Here is a 16382-nt window from a genome sequence, read left to right as displayed (position 1 = left end):
GAGACTCTTGTGGTAGGGTCTCGTTGCCTCAAGCCCTGGAGTGCTTTCGGCTCAAACAGAGCCGAAAGCACTCCCACTGACATAACTTGTGATGTCAGTGGGGCCGGCCCCAGACGGTAGGCGTTGCCCTGGGAACGCCTCCGCCTGGGCAGCCACGCGCCTGGCACGCCCACCAAAGGAGGCCTGCTGTCACTCACCATCGACAGCACGCCCCCTTTGGTACGAGACCCTGAGCGACGCCTTGCTCGTCGCTATCCGGGTCTCGCGCATGCGCACGACGGAGCCGGCTCCATCGTGCGCACCCGCACTGGGCCACCATCGACCCGCTTGCGAGCGCTCATCGCTCGCGAGCGGGTCTGAATCAGGCCCATTGTCCACACAAGAAATGTCCTCATACAGATGTGTCCACATAGATCTGTCCTCCGTGCGCTACAAGTCGCGCCACACGTGGGAGCTTCATGTGACTCGGTAGCGCTGAGCGTCTTTTCTTGTGGCTTTTTACCTTCAAATGTGTCTTATTCACATAGTAATGCTAATTTTTAGCACAAGCAGCTTCTGCTGATTAAAGTGATATGTGGCACGCCTATGTTCTGTGTGCGACTGCGGGGTTATCTGCATGTGAAATGCTACATTACAGTGTTACAGCCGCTGACACTGTAACATAGCTTTTCAAATGCAGATACACCCGCAGTCGCACACAGAATATAGGCATGCCACATTGGTCACTTGTGCGACCAATTCACATCGCTGTGCAAATAAGACGCATTTGAAGGTAAAAAGTCGCATGAAAAGACACTTGCCGCTACCGAGTCACGCCAAAGCATGGCGTGACTAGAAGGGCTGTTTAGCACGCAAGGAGGATAGATGTATGAGGACACATCTGTATTGCTAGAGAGGAAAAAAACACTAGGGTAGAGTCTTCCGACACAGATTCCCAGGCCCTGGCGGAGGAGTTCCGTTGCCCATTCTGAGTAGACTCATTCAGATGAACGATGGAGATGGCGATCCGATGCTGCGTCTTCTGATGCGTAGTCAAGCATGGATATTCTTAAATCCTGGACTATTAGGTTGCCTTGAGGGCTGTGTTTGGTCATCTCCGCCCTATATAATCTAACTATAATGGCACATCACCACTCATCAGACCAGCCCATATCGGAAGATTCAGTCCTCATTCATAACCCCAGATCATTCCATCCAACGTGTCTCTACTGCAGCTCACCCTTTACACGCGGATCATTCCATCCAACGTGTCTCTACTGCAGCTCACCATTTACACGCAGATCATTCCATCCAATGTGTCTCTACTGCAGCTCACCCTTTACACGCAGATCATTCCATCCAACATGTCTCTACTGCAGCTCACCGTTTACACGCAGATCATTCCATCCAACGTGTCTCTACTGCAGCTCATCATTTACACGCAGATCTTTCCATCCAACGTGTCTCTACTGCAGCTCACCGTTTACACGCAGATCTTTCCATCCAACGTTTCTCTACTGCAGCTCACCCTTTACACGCAGATCATTCCATCCAACGTGTCTCTACTGCAGCTCAACGTTTACACACAGATCATTCCATCCAACGTGTCTCTACTGCAGCTCACCGTTTACACGCAGATCACTCCATCCAACGTGTCTCTACTGCAGCTCACCGTGTACACGCAGATCATTCCATCCAACGTGTCTCTACTGCAGCTCACCCTTTACACGCAGATCATTCCATCCAACGTATCTCTACTGCAGCTCACCCTTTACACGCAGATCATTCCATCCAACGTATCTCTACTGCAGCTCACCGTTTACACGCAGATCATTCCATCCAACGTGTCTCTACTGCAGCTCACCCTTTACACGCAGATCATTCCATCCAACGTGTCTCTACTGCAGCTCACCTTTTACACGCAGATCATTCCATCCAACGTGTCTCTACTGCCGCTCACCCTTTACACGCAGATCATTCCATCCAACGTGTCTCTACTGCCGCTCACCCTTTACACGCAGATCATTCCATCCAACGTGTCTCTACTGCAGCTCATCATTTACATGCAGATCATTCCATCCAACGTGTCTCTACTGCAGCTCATCATTTACACGCAGATCATTCCATCCAACGTGTCTCTACTGCAGCTCACCGTTTACACGCAGATCATTCCATCCAACGTGTCTCTACTGCAGCTCATCATTTACACGCAGATCATTCCATCCAATGTGTCTCTACTGCAGCTCATCATTTACACGCAGATCATTCCATCCAACGTGTCTCTACTGCAGCTCATCATTTACACGCAGATCATTCCATCCAACGTATCTCTACTGCAGGTCATCGTTTACACGCAGATCATTCCATCCAACGTGTCTCTACTGCAGCTCACCATTTACACGCAGATCATTCCATCCAACGTGTCTCTACTGCAGCTCATCATTTACACGCAGATCATTCCATCCAACGTGTCTCTACTGCAGCTCATCATTTACACGCAGATCATTCCATCCAACGTGTCTCTACTGCAGCTCACCGTTTACACGCAGATCATTCCATCCAACGTGTCTCTACTGCAGCTCACCGTTTACACGCAGATCATTCCATCCAACGTGTCTCTACTGCAGCTCAACGTTTACACGCAGATCATTCCCTCCAACGTGTCTCTACTGCAGCTCACTGTTTACACGCAGATCATTCCATCCAATGTGTCTCTAGTACAGTTCATAGTTTATACGCAGATCATTCCACCAGAAGATTTGCTATTGTGTTTTATCATTTTAATCCCTGCTGTGTATCTTCAGGCATCAAGCGTCCTACACAACATTCACGGCTTTAAAGAGAAGAATTTGTTATTAGTCCATGGGACGGCAGACGGTGAGTATGGATATAGGGGCCTGATGGTTTATACTCTATACCATGTTTGCAAGCTACACCCCCCCACCTGCCCAATATACTGACATCATCGGGGTCCAGTGACACCCAGAATGGGGCCTGGCATGAGTGGACATTTCTATATATGAGGGTTATGTAGTAAGTCATGTAGAGGTTACATAATACGCAGCACTTTACACAGAATATTTACTCATTCACCTCAGTCCCTGCCCCAGTGGAGCTTACAATCTATCTATACATACACACTAGGGTTCATTTTATTTTTCTCTAAAGTCAATTAACCCACCAGTATGTTTTTGGAGCGTGGAAGGTAATCGGGGCACCTGTAGGAAACATGGGGAAAACATACAAACTCCACACATATATAGCTATGGTTGTATTCTAACCCACGACCCCTGGGTGTGATGCAGCAATGCTGACCGCTCTGCATCTGTTATCATAAGGGCAACACTGGTGCAACCATTTCCCTTCTTTCTTTCGATTTATCTTCTATTTCTCTTCAGCAAAAGTCCATTTCCAGCATTCGGCAGAATTAATCAGACAGTTGATCAAGGTCGGGGTGAATCACACGATGCAGGTGAGATTCTGTCAGGCGGCTCTCCCAGATAACCCATCGACACAAAGTAATAGCCCTCCCATACAGGTCCACGTCGTTAGCGTTATATTAATGGTGTTCATGTTATTGTTTTGTTAGCTGAGAGCAACACAGCGGATATTATTACATGCGCTGAAAGATAATTTGTGTCTTTATTAAAGCGTATTAACTTAGATCTTTCCTGTTTTTGTGATGCTGATGGTTATATTATCTGTGAATCTCAGATTATGTGAATATTTTATACTTTATTATCCTCTATAGATTACATTATTCCAGCCATTTTAATTACTTGGAAATCGGATGGCTATTATTTCATTAGCTGTGCTGCCTCATTAACCGACTGCAAGATCCACAGTTTATTCTACATTTATGCAGAGCCCCTTCCCTTGGCACCCCTCCCCCACGCCTCACATGGTGCTCGGGCACAGAGGAGCTAAACATATTACTTAAACTTTTTGGACTCAGATTAATTCCTCCATATTCTGGGAATCACCTACAGTATAATATAATCTTCACAGCACAGGTTAAAATTATTTGCGAAAAGCAAAAGCTGTTGGGTGAGATAGTGCACCGGGATTTTGTGCAAGTGCGCCAAGCTCATGTATTTACAGCGCAAGTGGTCAGCAGAGGAGCAAAATTGTGCACAGCGGTGGGAGGGTTTGGGTGCAGGGACGGTTTCCTTTGCTAAGTGCATTTATAATAACGTCTTATAATAACAAGGTGTGGAGAATTGCATGCCACTAGTTACATCCCCAGTAGTTACATCCCAATACTTATATCCCCACCAGTTACAATCCACTACTTATATCCCCACTACTTATATCCCCACTAGTTATATCCCCACCACTTACATCCCCAGTAGTTACATCCAAATACGTATATCCCCACCAGTTACTATCCACTACTTATATCCCCACTACTTATATCCCCACTAGTTATATCCTCACTACTTATATCCCCACTACTTACATTCCCAGTAGTTATATACCCACCAGTAATATCCCCACTACTTACATCCCCAGTAGTTACATCCAAATACTTATATCCCCACCAGTTACAATCCACTACTTATATCCCCACTACTTATATCCCCACTAGTTATATCCCCACTACTTATATCCTCACTACTTATATCCCCACTACTTACATTCCCAGTAGTTATATACCCACCAGTTATATCCCCACTACTTACATCCCCAGTAGTTACATCCCAATACTTATATCCCCACCAGTTACAATAAACTAGTTATATCACCACCAGTTATATCCCCAGTAGTTATATCCCCACTACTTACATCCCCAGTAATTATATACCCACCAGTTATATCACCACTATTTACAGCCCCAGTAGTTACATCCCAATATTTATATCCCCACCAGTTACAATCCACTACTTATATCCCCACTAGTTATATCCCCACTACTTATATCCCCACTACTTATATCCCCACTACTTACATCCCCAGTAGTTACATCCCAATACTTATATCCCCACCAGTTACAATAAACTACTTATATCCCCACTAGTTATATCCCCAGTAGTTATATCCCCACTACTTATATCCCCACTACTTATATCCCCACTACTTACATCCCCAGTAGTTATATACCCACCAGTTATATCCCCACTACTTACATCCCCAGTAGTTACATCCCAATACTTATATCCCCACCAGTTACAATCCACTACTTATATCCCCACTACTTATATCCCCACTAGTTATATCCCCACTACTTACATTACATCCCCAGTAGTTATATACCCACCAGTTATATCCCCACTACTTACAGCCCCAGTAGTTACATCCCAATATTTATATCCCCACCAGTTACAATCCACTACTTATTTCCCCACTACTTATATCCCCACTAGTTATATCCCCACTAGTTATATCCCCACTACTTACATCCCCACTACTTACATCCCCAGTAGTTACATACCCACCAGTTATATCCCCACTACTTACATCCCCAGTAGTTACATCCCAATACTTACATCCCCAGACGTTATATCCCCAGTAGTTGCATCCCCACTAGTTACATCCCCACTACTTATATCCCCACTACTTATATCCCCAGTAGTTATATCCCCACTACTTATATCCCCAGTAGTTATATCCCCACTACTTATATCCCCACTACTTATATCCCCACTACTTATATCTCCACTAGTTATATCCCCACTACTTAAATCCCCAGTAGTTATATCCCAACTAGTTATATCCCCTCTAGTTATATCCCCACTACTTATATCCCCACTACTTATATCCTCACTACTTATATCCCCAGTAGTTATATCCCCAGTAGTGATATCCCCACTACTTATATCCCCAGTAGTTATATCCCCACTACTTATATCCCCACTACTTATATCCCCAGTAGTTACATCCCCACTACTTATATCCCCACTAGTTATATCCCCACCAGTAATATCCCCACTACTTACATCCCCAGTAGTTACATCCAAATACTTATATCCCCACCAGTTACAATCCACTACTTATATCCCCACTACTTATATCCCCACTAGTTATATCCTCACTACTTATATCCCCACTACTTACATTCCCAGTAGTTATATACCCACCAGTTATATCCCCACTACTTACATCCCCAGTAGTTACATCCCAATACTTATATCCCCACCAGTTACAATAAACTAGTTATATCCCCACTATTTATATCCCCACTAGTTAAATCACCACCAGTTATATCCCCAGTAGTTATATCCCCACTACTTACATCCCCAGTAATTATATACCCACCAGTTATATCCTCACTACTTACAACCCCAGTAGTTACATCCCAATATTTATATCCCCACCAGTTACAATCCACTACTTATATCCCCACTAGTTATATCCCCACTAGTTATATCCCCACAACTTATATCCCCACTACTTATATCCCCACTACTTACATCCCCAGTAGTTACATCCCAATACTTATATCCCCACCAGTTACAATAAACTACTTATATCCCCAGTAGTTATATCCCCAGTAGTTATATCCCCACTACTTATATCCCCACTACTTATATCCCCAGTAGTTATATCCCCACTACTTATATCCCCAGTAGTTATATCCCCAGTAGTTATATCCCCTCTAGTTATATCCCCACTACTTATATCCCCACTACTTATATCCTCACTACTTATATCCCCAGTAGTTATATCCCCAGTAGTTATATCCCCACTACTTATATCCCCACTACTTATATCCCCAGTAGTTATATCCCCACTACTTATATCCTCAGTAGTTATATCCCCACTACTTATATCCCCACTATTTATATCCCCAGTAGTTACATCCCCACTACTTATATCCCCTCTAGCTATATCCCCACCAGTAATATCCCCACTACTTACATCCCCAGTAGTTACATCCAAATACTTATATCCCCACCAGTTACAATCCACTACTTATATCCCCACTAGTTATATCCCCAGTAGTTATATCCCCACTACTTATATCCCCATTACTTATATCCCCACTACTTACATCCCCAGTAGTTATATACCCACCAGTTATATCCCCACTACTTACAACCCCAGTAGTTACATCCCAATATTTATATCCCCACCAGTTACAATCCACTACTTATATCCCCACTAGTTATATCCCCACTAGTTATATCCCCACAACTTATATCCCCACTACTTATATCCCCACTACTTACATCCCCAGTAGTTACATCCCAATACTTATATCCCCACCAGTTACAATAAACTACTTATATCCCCACTAGTTATTTCCCCAGTAGTTATATCCCCACTACTTATATCCCCACTACTTATATCCCCAGTACTTACATCCCCAGTAGTTATATACCCACCAGTTATATCCCCACTACTTACATCCCCAGTAGTTACATGCCAATACTTATATCCCCACCAGTTACAATCCACTACTTATATCCCCACTACTTATATCCCCAGTAGTTATAACCCCACTACTTACATCTCCAGTAGTTATATACCCACCAGTTGTATCCCCACTACTTACAGCCCCAGTAGTTACAACCCAATATTTATATCCCCACCAGTTACAATAAACTACTTATATCCCCACTCCTTACATCCCCAGTAGTTATATCCCCACTACTTACATCCCCACTACTTACATCCCCAGTAGTTATATCCCCACTACTTACATCCCCACTACTTACAACCCCAGTAGTTACATCCCAATATTTATATCCCCACCAGTTACAATCCACTACTTATATCCCCACTAGTTATATCCCCACTAGTTATATCCCCACAACTTATATCCCCACTACTTATATCCCCACTACTTACATCCCCAGTAGTTACATCCCAATACTTATATCCCCACCAGTTACAATAAACTACTTATATCCCCACTAGTTATATCCCCACTACTTATATCCGCACTACTTATATGCCCACTACTTATATCCCCACTACTTATATCCCAACTACTTACATCCCCAGTAGTTATATACCCACCAGTTATATCCCCACTACTTACATCCCCAGTAGTTACATCCCAATACTTATATCCCCACCAGTTACAATCCACTACTTATATCCCCACTACTTATATCCCCACTAGTTATATCCCCACTACTTACATCCCCAGTAGTTATATACCCACCAGTTATATCCCCACTACTTACAGCCCCAGTAGTTACATCCGAATATTTATATCCCCACCAGTTACAATCCACTACTTATATCCCCACTACTTATATCCCCACTAGTTATATCCCCACTACTTATATCCCCAGTAGTTACATACCCACCAGTTATATCCCCAGTAGTTACATCCCAATACTTATATCCCCACCAGTTACAATAAACTACTTATATCCCCACTCCTTACATCCCCAGTAGTTATATCCCCAGTAGTTGCATCCCCAGTAGTTGCATCCCCACTAGTTACATCCCCACTAGTTACATCCCCACTACTTATATCCTCACTACTTATATCCCCAGTAGTTATATCCCCACTACTTATATCCCCTGTAGTTATATCCCCACTACTTATATCCCCACTACTTACATCCCCACTAGTTACATCCCCACTAGTTACATCCCCACTAGTTATATCCCCACTACTTATATCCCCACTACTTATATCCCCAGTAGTTATATCCCCACTACATATATCCCCACTACTTATATCCCCAGTAGTTATATCCCCAGTAGTTATATCCCCACTACTTATATCCCCAGTAGTTACATCCCCACTACTTATATCCCCAGTAGTTACAACCCCACTACTTATATCCCCACTACTTATATCCCCACTACTTATATCCCCAGTAGTTATATCCCAATACTTATAACCCCACCGGTTACAATCCACTACTTTTATCCCCAGTAGTTACATCACCACTACTATATCCCCAGTAGTTACATCCCCAGTAGTTACATCCCCACTACTTATATCCCCAGTAGTTATATCCCCAGTAGTTATATCCCCACTACTTATATCCCCACTAGTTACATCCCCACTAGTTATATCCCCACTAGTTATATCCCCACTACTTATATCCCCAGTAGTTACATCCCCACTACTGATATCCCCAGTAGTTACATCCCCACTACTGATATCCCCAGTAGTTACATCCCCACTACTGATATCCCCAGTAGTTACATCCCCATTACTTATATCCCCAGTAGTTACATCCCCACTACTGATATTCCCAGTAGTTACATCCCCATTACTTTTATCCCCAGTAGTTACATCCCCACTACTTATATCCCCAGTAGTTACATCCCCACTACTTACATCCCCACTACTGATATCCCCAGTAGTCACATCCCCACTACTTTTATCCCCACTAGTTACATCTCCACTACTGATATCCCCAGTAGTTACATCCCCACTACTTATATCCCCAGTAGTTACATCCCCACTACTTATATCCCCAGTAGTTACATCCCCACTACTTATATCCCCAGTAGTTACATCCCCACTACTAATATCCCCAGTAGTTACATCCCCACTACTTATATCCTCAGTAGTTATATCCCCACTACTTATATCCCCAGTAGTTATATCCCCACTACTTATATCCGCAGTAGTTACATCCCCTCTACTTATGTCCCCAGTAGTTACATCCCCACTACTTATATCTCCTGTAGTTACATCCCCACTAGTTATATCCCCACTACTTATATCCCCACTACATATTTCCCCAGTAGTTACTTCCCCACTAGTTATATCCCCAGTAGTTACATTCCCGCTAGTTATATCCCCAGTAGTTACAGTCCCACTAGTTATATCCCCAGTAGTTACATCCCCAGTAGTTACATCCCCACTAATTATATCCCCAGTAGTTATATCCCCAGTAGTTACATCCCCACTAGTTATATCCCCAGTAGTTACAGTCCAACTACTTATATCCCCAGTAGTTACATCCCCACTACTTATATCCCCAGTAGTTACATCCCACCAGTAATATCCCCACTAGTTACATCCCCACTAGTTACATCCCCACTAGCTACATCCCGGTTTACAGGTCACTATCAGTGATGTTCGGTGAGGTTAATGGCTGGTGAGGCACATATGTATAAAAACAGTTTTTATATCAAAACTCTGGAGCATGACAGGTGAGGGAGTATGACAGGTGAGGGAGTGTGACAGGGGGGGCTCTGCCTACCCTGACCGTACCTCCCTTGTCACTATATGGGCCTAGCCCTGCTTACCGGTCACCATATGGGCCTAGTCCTGCTTACTGGTCACCATATGGGCCTAGCCCTGCTTACTGGTCACCATATGGGCCTAGTCCTGCTTACTGGTCCCCATATGGGCCTAGCCCTGCTTACCGGTCACCATATGGGCCTAGTCCTGCTTACTGGTCACCATATGGGCCTTGCCCTGCTTACTGGTCACCATGTGGGCCTAGCCTTGCCTACTTGCCACCAGTTTGGGCTAACATTTTGCCTACCAGAGAACAGAATATGGTCCATGTTGCTTGAGAGCAGAAATCCAAACTCTCAAATTGGCTAATGGGCCTGTGTGGTAGTTACGACATCGTACAGTGGTTTTTGCTGTCTGTGCTTGTGTACAGTAAGTTGTGCTGTAAGAGAGTTTGTATATAAATAAGTGCTCATTGACCGTCTTTTAATCATATGACACGTTTGAAGGTTTGTAGTCTCTGAACCATTATACTCATTCTGTCTATTCATCCGCCCTCTCACTTCTTGTGTCATTTATCATAAATAATTGTGATTCTCTCTCTGTGGACAAACAGGGTTAGCGGAATCTTTAACTATTGATCTACAGCTGCTGCGCTGTGGATATTGTATATTGGGTGGTGATTGTGTATGGAGCCGGTGGCTCAGGCACAGATCAGTATCATCTGCTGCTGACAGTCTGATCTATGGGGTTGTCTGGACACAATATAGCATCTCCAGCTTCCCAGATAAATATGGACGTTAGTGTCACGTGATTGGTTGTAATTATATTTCCCAGATAAGTTTCGATCCTTCCGCGTTATTACAGCGATGAGCGCTTTTTGAAATTGATTATCCGTAATCTTCAGGAGACATTTTTATTACACATCATGGCAGGACAAGGCAGAGCTCATTTTCCTGCTGACATGAGCAATGACGCTGCGTTCTCCGACAATAATGGCGCAGACCTCATTACACGCTGCGCCGTACGGTGCTCTCATCATCTTCATCAACATGTCAGCTACCTGACGTTGACACCCCCCCACAAGCATTTATCATGACACTTTTTCTCTCTCCTTCTCCAGATATATCCGGACGAAGGTCACAGCATCTCGTCTGAGAAGAGCCGATTTCACCTCTACAGCACTCTGCTCCGGTTCTTCAGCGATTGCTCACAGGGGGAGGCCCCGGTGGTTGTGGTGGAGGTTGAGGAAGACGAATGAAGATCAGTTTTTGGATGTTTTTGTATGTTCGGAATCATTGGCACCACCCCAGAGATAGACTGTTCCAATAACAGCAACACGTCAGCACACACGAAGCATCCAGTTACCGGCAGACTCCAGGATCCTGTTACCGAGGAGATGACTGTCCACCTCCGGGGAGATGCGTAGGGTATTTTACTTTCCCGATGGACCCACTTTTGGATACAATTAGTGTAGTGCATGTTTTCTTCTGTTTCAAGACATTGTACTAACGTTTGATTTTTGAGGCGCTGCGAGCAGTTTTTCTGTCCAACATTCGCTCCATCTTTTCCTAAACAGGCGGCGTTTTGTTCAACACAGATTTATTATTCTTGCTTTTAACAGACCCCGTTCCGTTGGTTGTTTCGCATCCATATTCCTGCTGGGACTTTTGCAGATTCCTGACTCTTGTTGCTGCTCCCCAACCCAAGAGGGGAGCACTTTTTTTGGTAGAGGATTTTTTTGCATTGTATATGTGCATTTTTACATATACATAAACTCAATATCAAAACAAATAAAGAGTCTCCCTTGAATCTCTAAGGGACACCTATATTTTTCAAGTGGTAACGGAGGCTCCATTAGACTGCAAACCCTTACCCATTGCAGTTGTGTTAGCGGATTCTCGTTTTACAGCAAGAGGTGTTTTATTTGACAGATTTGTTTAAAATACAGAAGATACCTGACTTGCTTTACTCTCCAATGTAAATTTCTCACTTGTATATATGAAAACATCAATATTAAATTATGGTTTGATAAAAATGTACGATCTCTTATGTGCCGGGATGGGCTGACGTTACCGGTCGTCTTTCAGTTTTCTGCTACGTTTGCTTTTTGCTAATGGTTTTATGAAGAGTTTCTGCATTTTATTTGACAGCGGTTTCCGGGGGGGTTTCTAAATGACATCAAAACCACTGCTTAGTAAATTTACCCCAAAGTCCTTGAAGTTAGTTAGGACAGGATATTTGAAAATTCTCATTTCCAGACTTAGGGCCGTATTCAATTTGAGGCGAAAAGTCAGTTTTCGCGTGTTTTTGGGAAAACTTTTTCGCGGGTGACGTAATTTTCGCCTGTTTTGGTTTTACCCCGCATTCAATTTGAAGGACTTTACGCCTAGGCGAAAAGTCAATGCAATGTAATAAGCGAAAAAGTTTAGCCTATGAATAGCAGGCGGAAAAAAGTGCAGAATTGGGGTTTTGGGGTGCAACGTTGCGGGAACCCCCCTGCAGCCTTCAGACAGTCCCCCAAAGGTAATCTGTGTCAAAAAAAATTTAAAAATCACTTAAGGACACCCCAAAAAAATGACTGAAAAAGGGGGCAAAAAAAAAAAAAAAAAGTTGGGGGACAAAGTTAAAAACTAGCGAACTTGACTCTGGGGGGGTCCCCAAGTATGCCCCAAGTGTTTTTTTTATTGCAGGTGCTTGCGGCAGGTGGATTTTTCTTGATTTGTTTTTCAACATCACTTTAGCAACTTTTAAATATGCTGACCCCCATTTTCAAGTACCCCAAATTTACTGGGAATAGTTATTTTCTGGAAAAAAACCTCCTGAATACTATTCTGCACCACATATAGAAAAACACTATTTAGCAGCTATTGAGCCCGTTTAAAAGCCCCAAATACCTTCAGCAAGCCAAATCGGGGGGTACCATAGTGAACCCCCATGTCAGAGCATCTTTTGGGGGGTCTCTGGCTGATTTCCCCAAATCTGACAGCCCTTTCCACCTGTTTCAGTTTCACCGGGTGCCGTTTTCGCGTACTTTCAAATTGAATACGGGGTAAAGCGTGCACATGCGCGATATATTTCCGCCTGCCAAATAGGCGAAGTAGGCGGAAAGTCTGTGCCGCGAAAAGTATCGCGTCTCGGCTCATATTGAATACGGCTCTTAGTGGGACCCCCCCTACACGGACAATAGCAATGGGCTATAAACATCATGCCCTATACCTTTTAAGACCCCTATTCTTGTTGTATTTCTGACACCCACATACACTAGGTGATAATACTCTCACCCAGCCCCACTGTCCTGTGCTGAAACCAGAGCCATGGACTCTGTCCAGCAGCCTTGATCTAAAGCAAGTGATTTGTCAGTATTCAGCCACTGTAACCAGTATAGAGGAGTTGTAGTGGATAGATATTACCGAAAGGGGGTGTGGCCACATGGGAAGGGGGTGTGACCACATGGGAAGGGGGTGTGGCCTCGCAGCCCGAACCCCTGTGCCTATTACTTGGGGTGGGGGGAGGGGCAGGAGGTCCCTGTGTGCAGTGCCGATCGGCTCCCTCAGTGTCAGGAGCCGAGTGCTGCACTTAATGCTACAGTGCAGAAAAATATGGAGGTAGCCTTGTGGTTATCCAGACTGTTATAGAAGAAGTAGCTTCCTCCTTTACTCCTCCATTTTGAAAGCAGCATGTAACCTTGCAGCATGTCAGGAACTCTGGACCTGATTTAGATGCGTACGCTAGCTCGATGCGTATGCAACTTCAGCAAGGTAGGCGATCGCACGGCAAGGCATTGGCACGCCCACTATGTCTTGGCGTGCGATCGCGCTGTGTATGCAGATGCCCACCAGCCCGTCTTAAGACGCCCACTTGCTCACGTCATCTCCAGGAAGTGTATGCAACCATCGGTAACATCGAGTACCATCGGAAGCGATCGCAACAGTTGTGGCTGACCATACCCTACTGCAGGCACTGCGAGTGCTTCAGTGTAAAATTCATCCAGGTGACGTGTACTATGACGCTGCCTCTTAATTATGCACACCTCTGAAACTGCGTTAAGACGCCCAGGCACGCCTGCGTTCGCATCTCTACTCCCCTGTTTTTAATGGCCAGCCCGTGTTACCACCCACAAACGGCTAATGTAGCAGATCTCTTCGCCCACAAGTGTGGGCACCACTGATGCACATACAGTATGGTACATATAATATAGGGGCTCATTCTGAGGAGCACAGCAAACAAAAATAAGTAACTTTGCTCTTTGGTAAAACCATGCTGCACTGCAGGTGGTGCTGATGTAAAGTGTGCAGAGAGATTATGGGGCCTATTCATCATCTATAAATGGCCCACGCATATTTTAGTTACCGGGCTATTAATCATCAGAGGTTCCATATGGACCACCTAATATTCAGCAAACTCTGAAAACTGAAAGTTTTCGGAGTTTGCTGCCGAGAACAAGCGCCATCTTCAGTTCTATGGGAAGTAGTTCCGGGGATGCGAAGAGGGATCCCTGTGGATCCCTCCGCCGCCTCCTCACTACCTCCCTGGCAGCTTTGCGCAGCCAAGCCGACGGGGAGGAGGTAAGTAACGCAGCTACTTTTGTAGCTGTGATACTAACCGAGGGGTCAGCTGCTTTTCGGAGCAGCAGTCCCCACCCTGGAGCAATAATAAATTGCTCCGGTGTCAAGTTTCCCCTGCTGCTAGTTGGATACTTAAGTACCCCTCGCAGCGAGACCAATACTTAATCATCGAGAGCCATAAGGCCTCCGTTGATGAATAGGCCCCTAAGGTTGGGGCTCTGGGACAGAGCTCCCGAAAAAGCCCTGTCTCAGTGAAGGGTTGGAAGTAAAGTGTTAAGGGCTGTAACTAGGGTAGTGCGACCTGTGCCATGGCAGAGGGCACCGCAGGGCAGGGGCGTTGTTTGGGCCCGTCACTTTTCCTGTTTATTATCATTCTCACTTGTAACTTCCTCTTCTTTTATCCCCAGCATCTCCTGTGCTCCCCTATCTCTTCCATGGCCCTTCCCCATGAGGCCGTGGCCCTTTTTCTGGTGCACTATCTTATATCCCTATTTTAAAAATGCTCTCTCTGGCACAGGGCACCAAAAAGTCTAGTTACGGCTCTGAAAGTGTTAGTCAGGGCAAAGGCTTCAGAACGCTTCACATTCTGGAACTTGGCAAATATTTCAGTTTAGAAGCCCCTACGGGGGGGCTGCTTTTGGGGCTAAAAAGAGAGGGATCATGGCAGATATTGGAGATGGCCCCTCCTTGTTATGACCAGGGGATGCTTAGCGTTTGCACGGATCTTAAAAAAAAAAGACTGATTTGGGGGGATTTCCTGCATTTCAACTCTTATAACTATGGCCCTCATTCAGAGCCGTACGCTCTGAGCAGAGCGCACGCTCTGAATGAGGGCCGGCCTCCATGAAAATGGAGCGTCCTTCTGGACGCTCGTATAGCTGTGGGTCACCACCCACAGGCTATACGAGCGTGCATTTGGATGGCCGCGATGGTCGAGACCATCGCGACCATCGAATTTGCGAGCCGGAGCCTGCGGTTGAGGTTTTCAACCGCAAGCTCCGGAGTGATTTTGGCTCTATCAGAGCCAAAATCACTCCCACTGACATCACTAGTGATGTCAGTGGGCCGGCTTTTGACGGGAGGCGTTCCCGTGGGAACGCCACCGTCAGGGAGGCACGCCCCCGGCACGCCTACCAAAGGGGGCGTGCTGTCAATCAACACGTCGCGTCTGGCGCATGCGCACGACGGAGCTCCCTCCGTCGTGCGCATGCTCAGTCTAGAACATCGACCCACTTGCGAGCGGACAGCCGCTCGCGAGTGGGTCTGAATCAGGCCCAATGCCCCTTAGAAATTAGATCTAAAATACAGTGTAAACTGCCCAGCATCAGTGGGTTATATGCAAAAGCAGCCGGTATTTACCCTGCATGTAAAAAAAATATACATGTACTGTATGTCACTGTGTGTAAGGGGTCTATTTACTAAGTCTCAGATGGAGATAAAGTGAAAGGAGATACAGGGCCTAATTCAGACCCACTCGCGAGCACTGAGCGCTCGCAAGCGGGTCGATGGTGCCCTAATGCGCATGCGCACGACGGAGGGAGCTCCGTCGTGCGCGTGCTCGAGATCCGCATAGCGACAGCCAAGCTGTCGCTAGGGGTCTCGCACCAAAGGGGGCGTGCTGTCGATGGTGAGTGACAGCACACCGCCTTTGGTGGGCATGCCGTGGGCGTTGCTGCCCAGACGGAGGCGTTCCCATGGGAAGGCCTACCGTTTGGGTCCGGCCCCACTGACAT

General features: G+C 45.5%; 1 protein-coding gene across 1 annotated transcript in view; it reads left to right on the top strand.

The window, feature by feature from the left end:
* DPP10 (dipeptidyl peptidase like 10) overlaps window positions 1-12087 on the top strand; it is a 450217-nt gene extending 438130 nt beyond the window's left edge. Inside the window, exons 24-26 of the mRNA XM_088475553.1 lie at window positions 2784-2856; window positions 3378-3451; window positions 11205-12087. Coding sequence (XP_088331679.1) covers window positions 2784-2856; window positions 3378-3451; window positions 11205-11342 — 285 coding nt within the window. The 3' untranslated portion in view covers window positions 11343-12087. The remainder of the gene's footprint in view (window positions 1-2783; window positions 2857-3377; window positions 3452-11204) is intronic.
* The last annotated feature ends 4295 nt before the right edge of the window (window positions 12088-16382 follow it).

The sequence above is a fragment of the Taudactylus pleione genome, unplaced genomic scaffold, assembly GCF_031769625.1.
Source record: "Taudactylus pleione unplaced genomic scaffold, aTauple2 ptg000173l, whole genome shotgun sequence".
Classification (NCBI taxonomy): Eukaryota; Metazoa; Chordata; class Amphibia; order Anura; family Myobatrachidae; genus Taudactylus; species Taudactylus pleione.
Note: the sequence above shows the minus strand (reverse complement) of the source record. Positions and strands in the feature narration are given on the sequence as shown.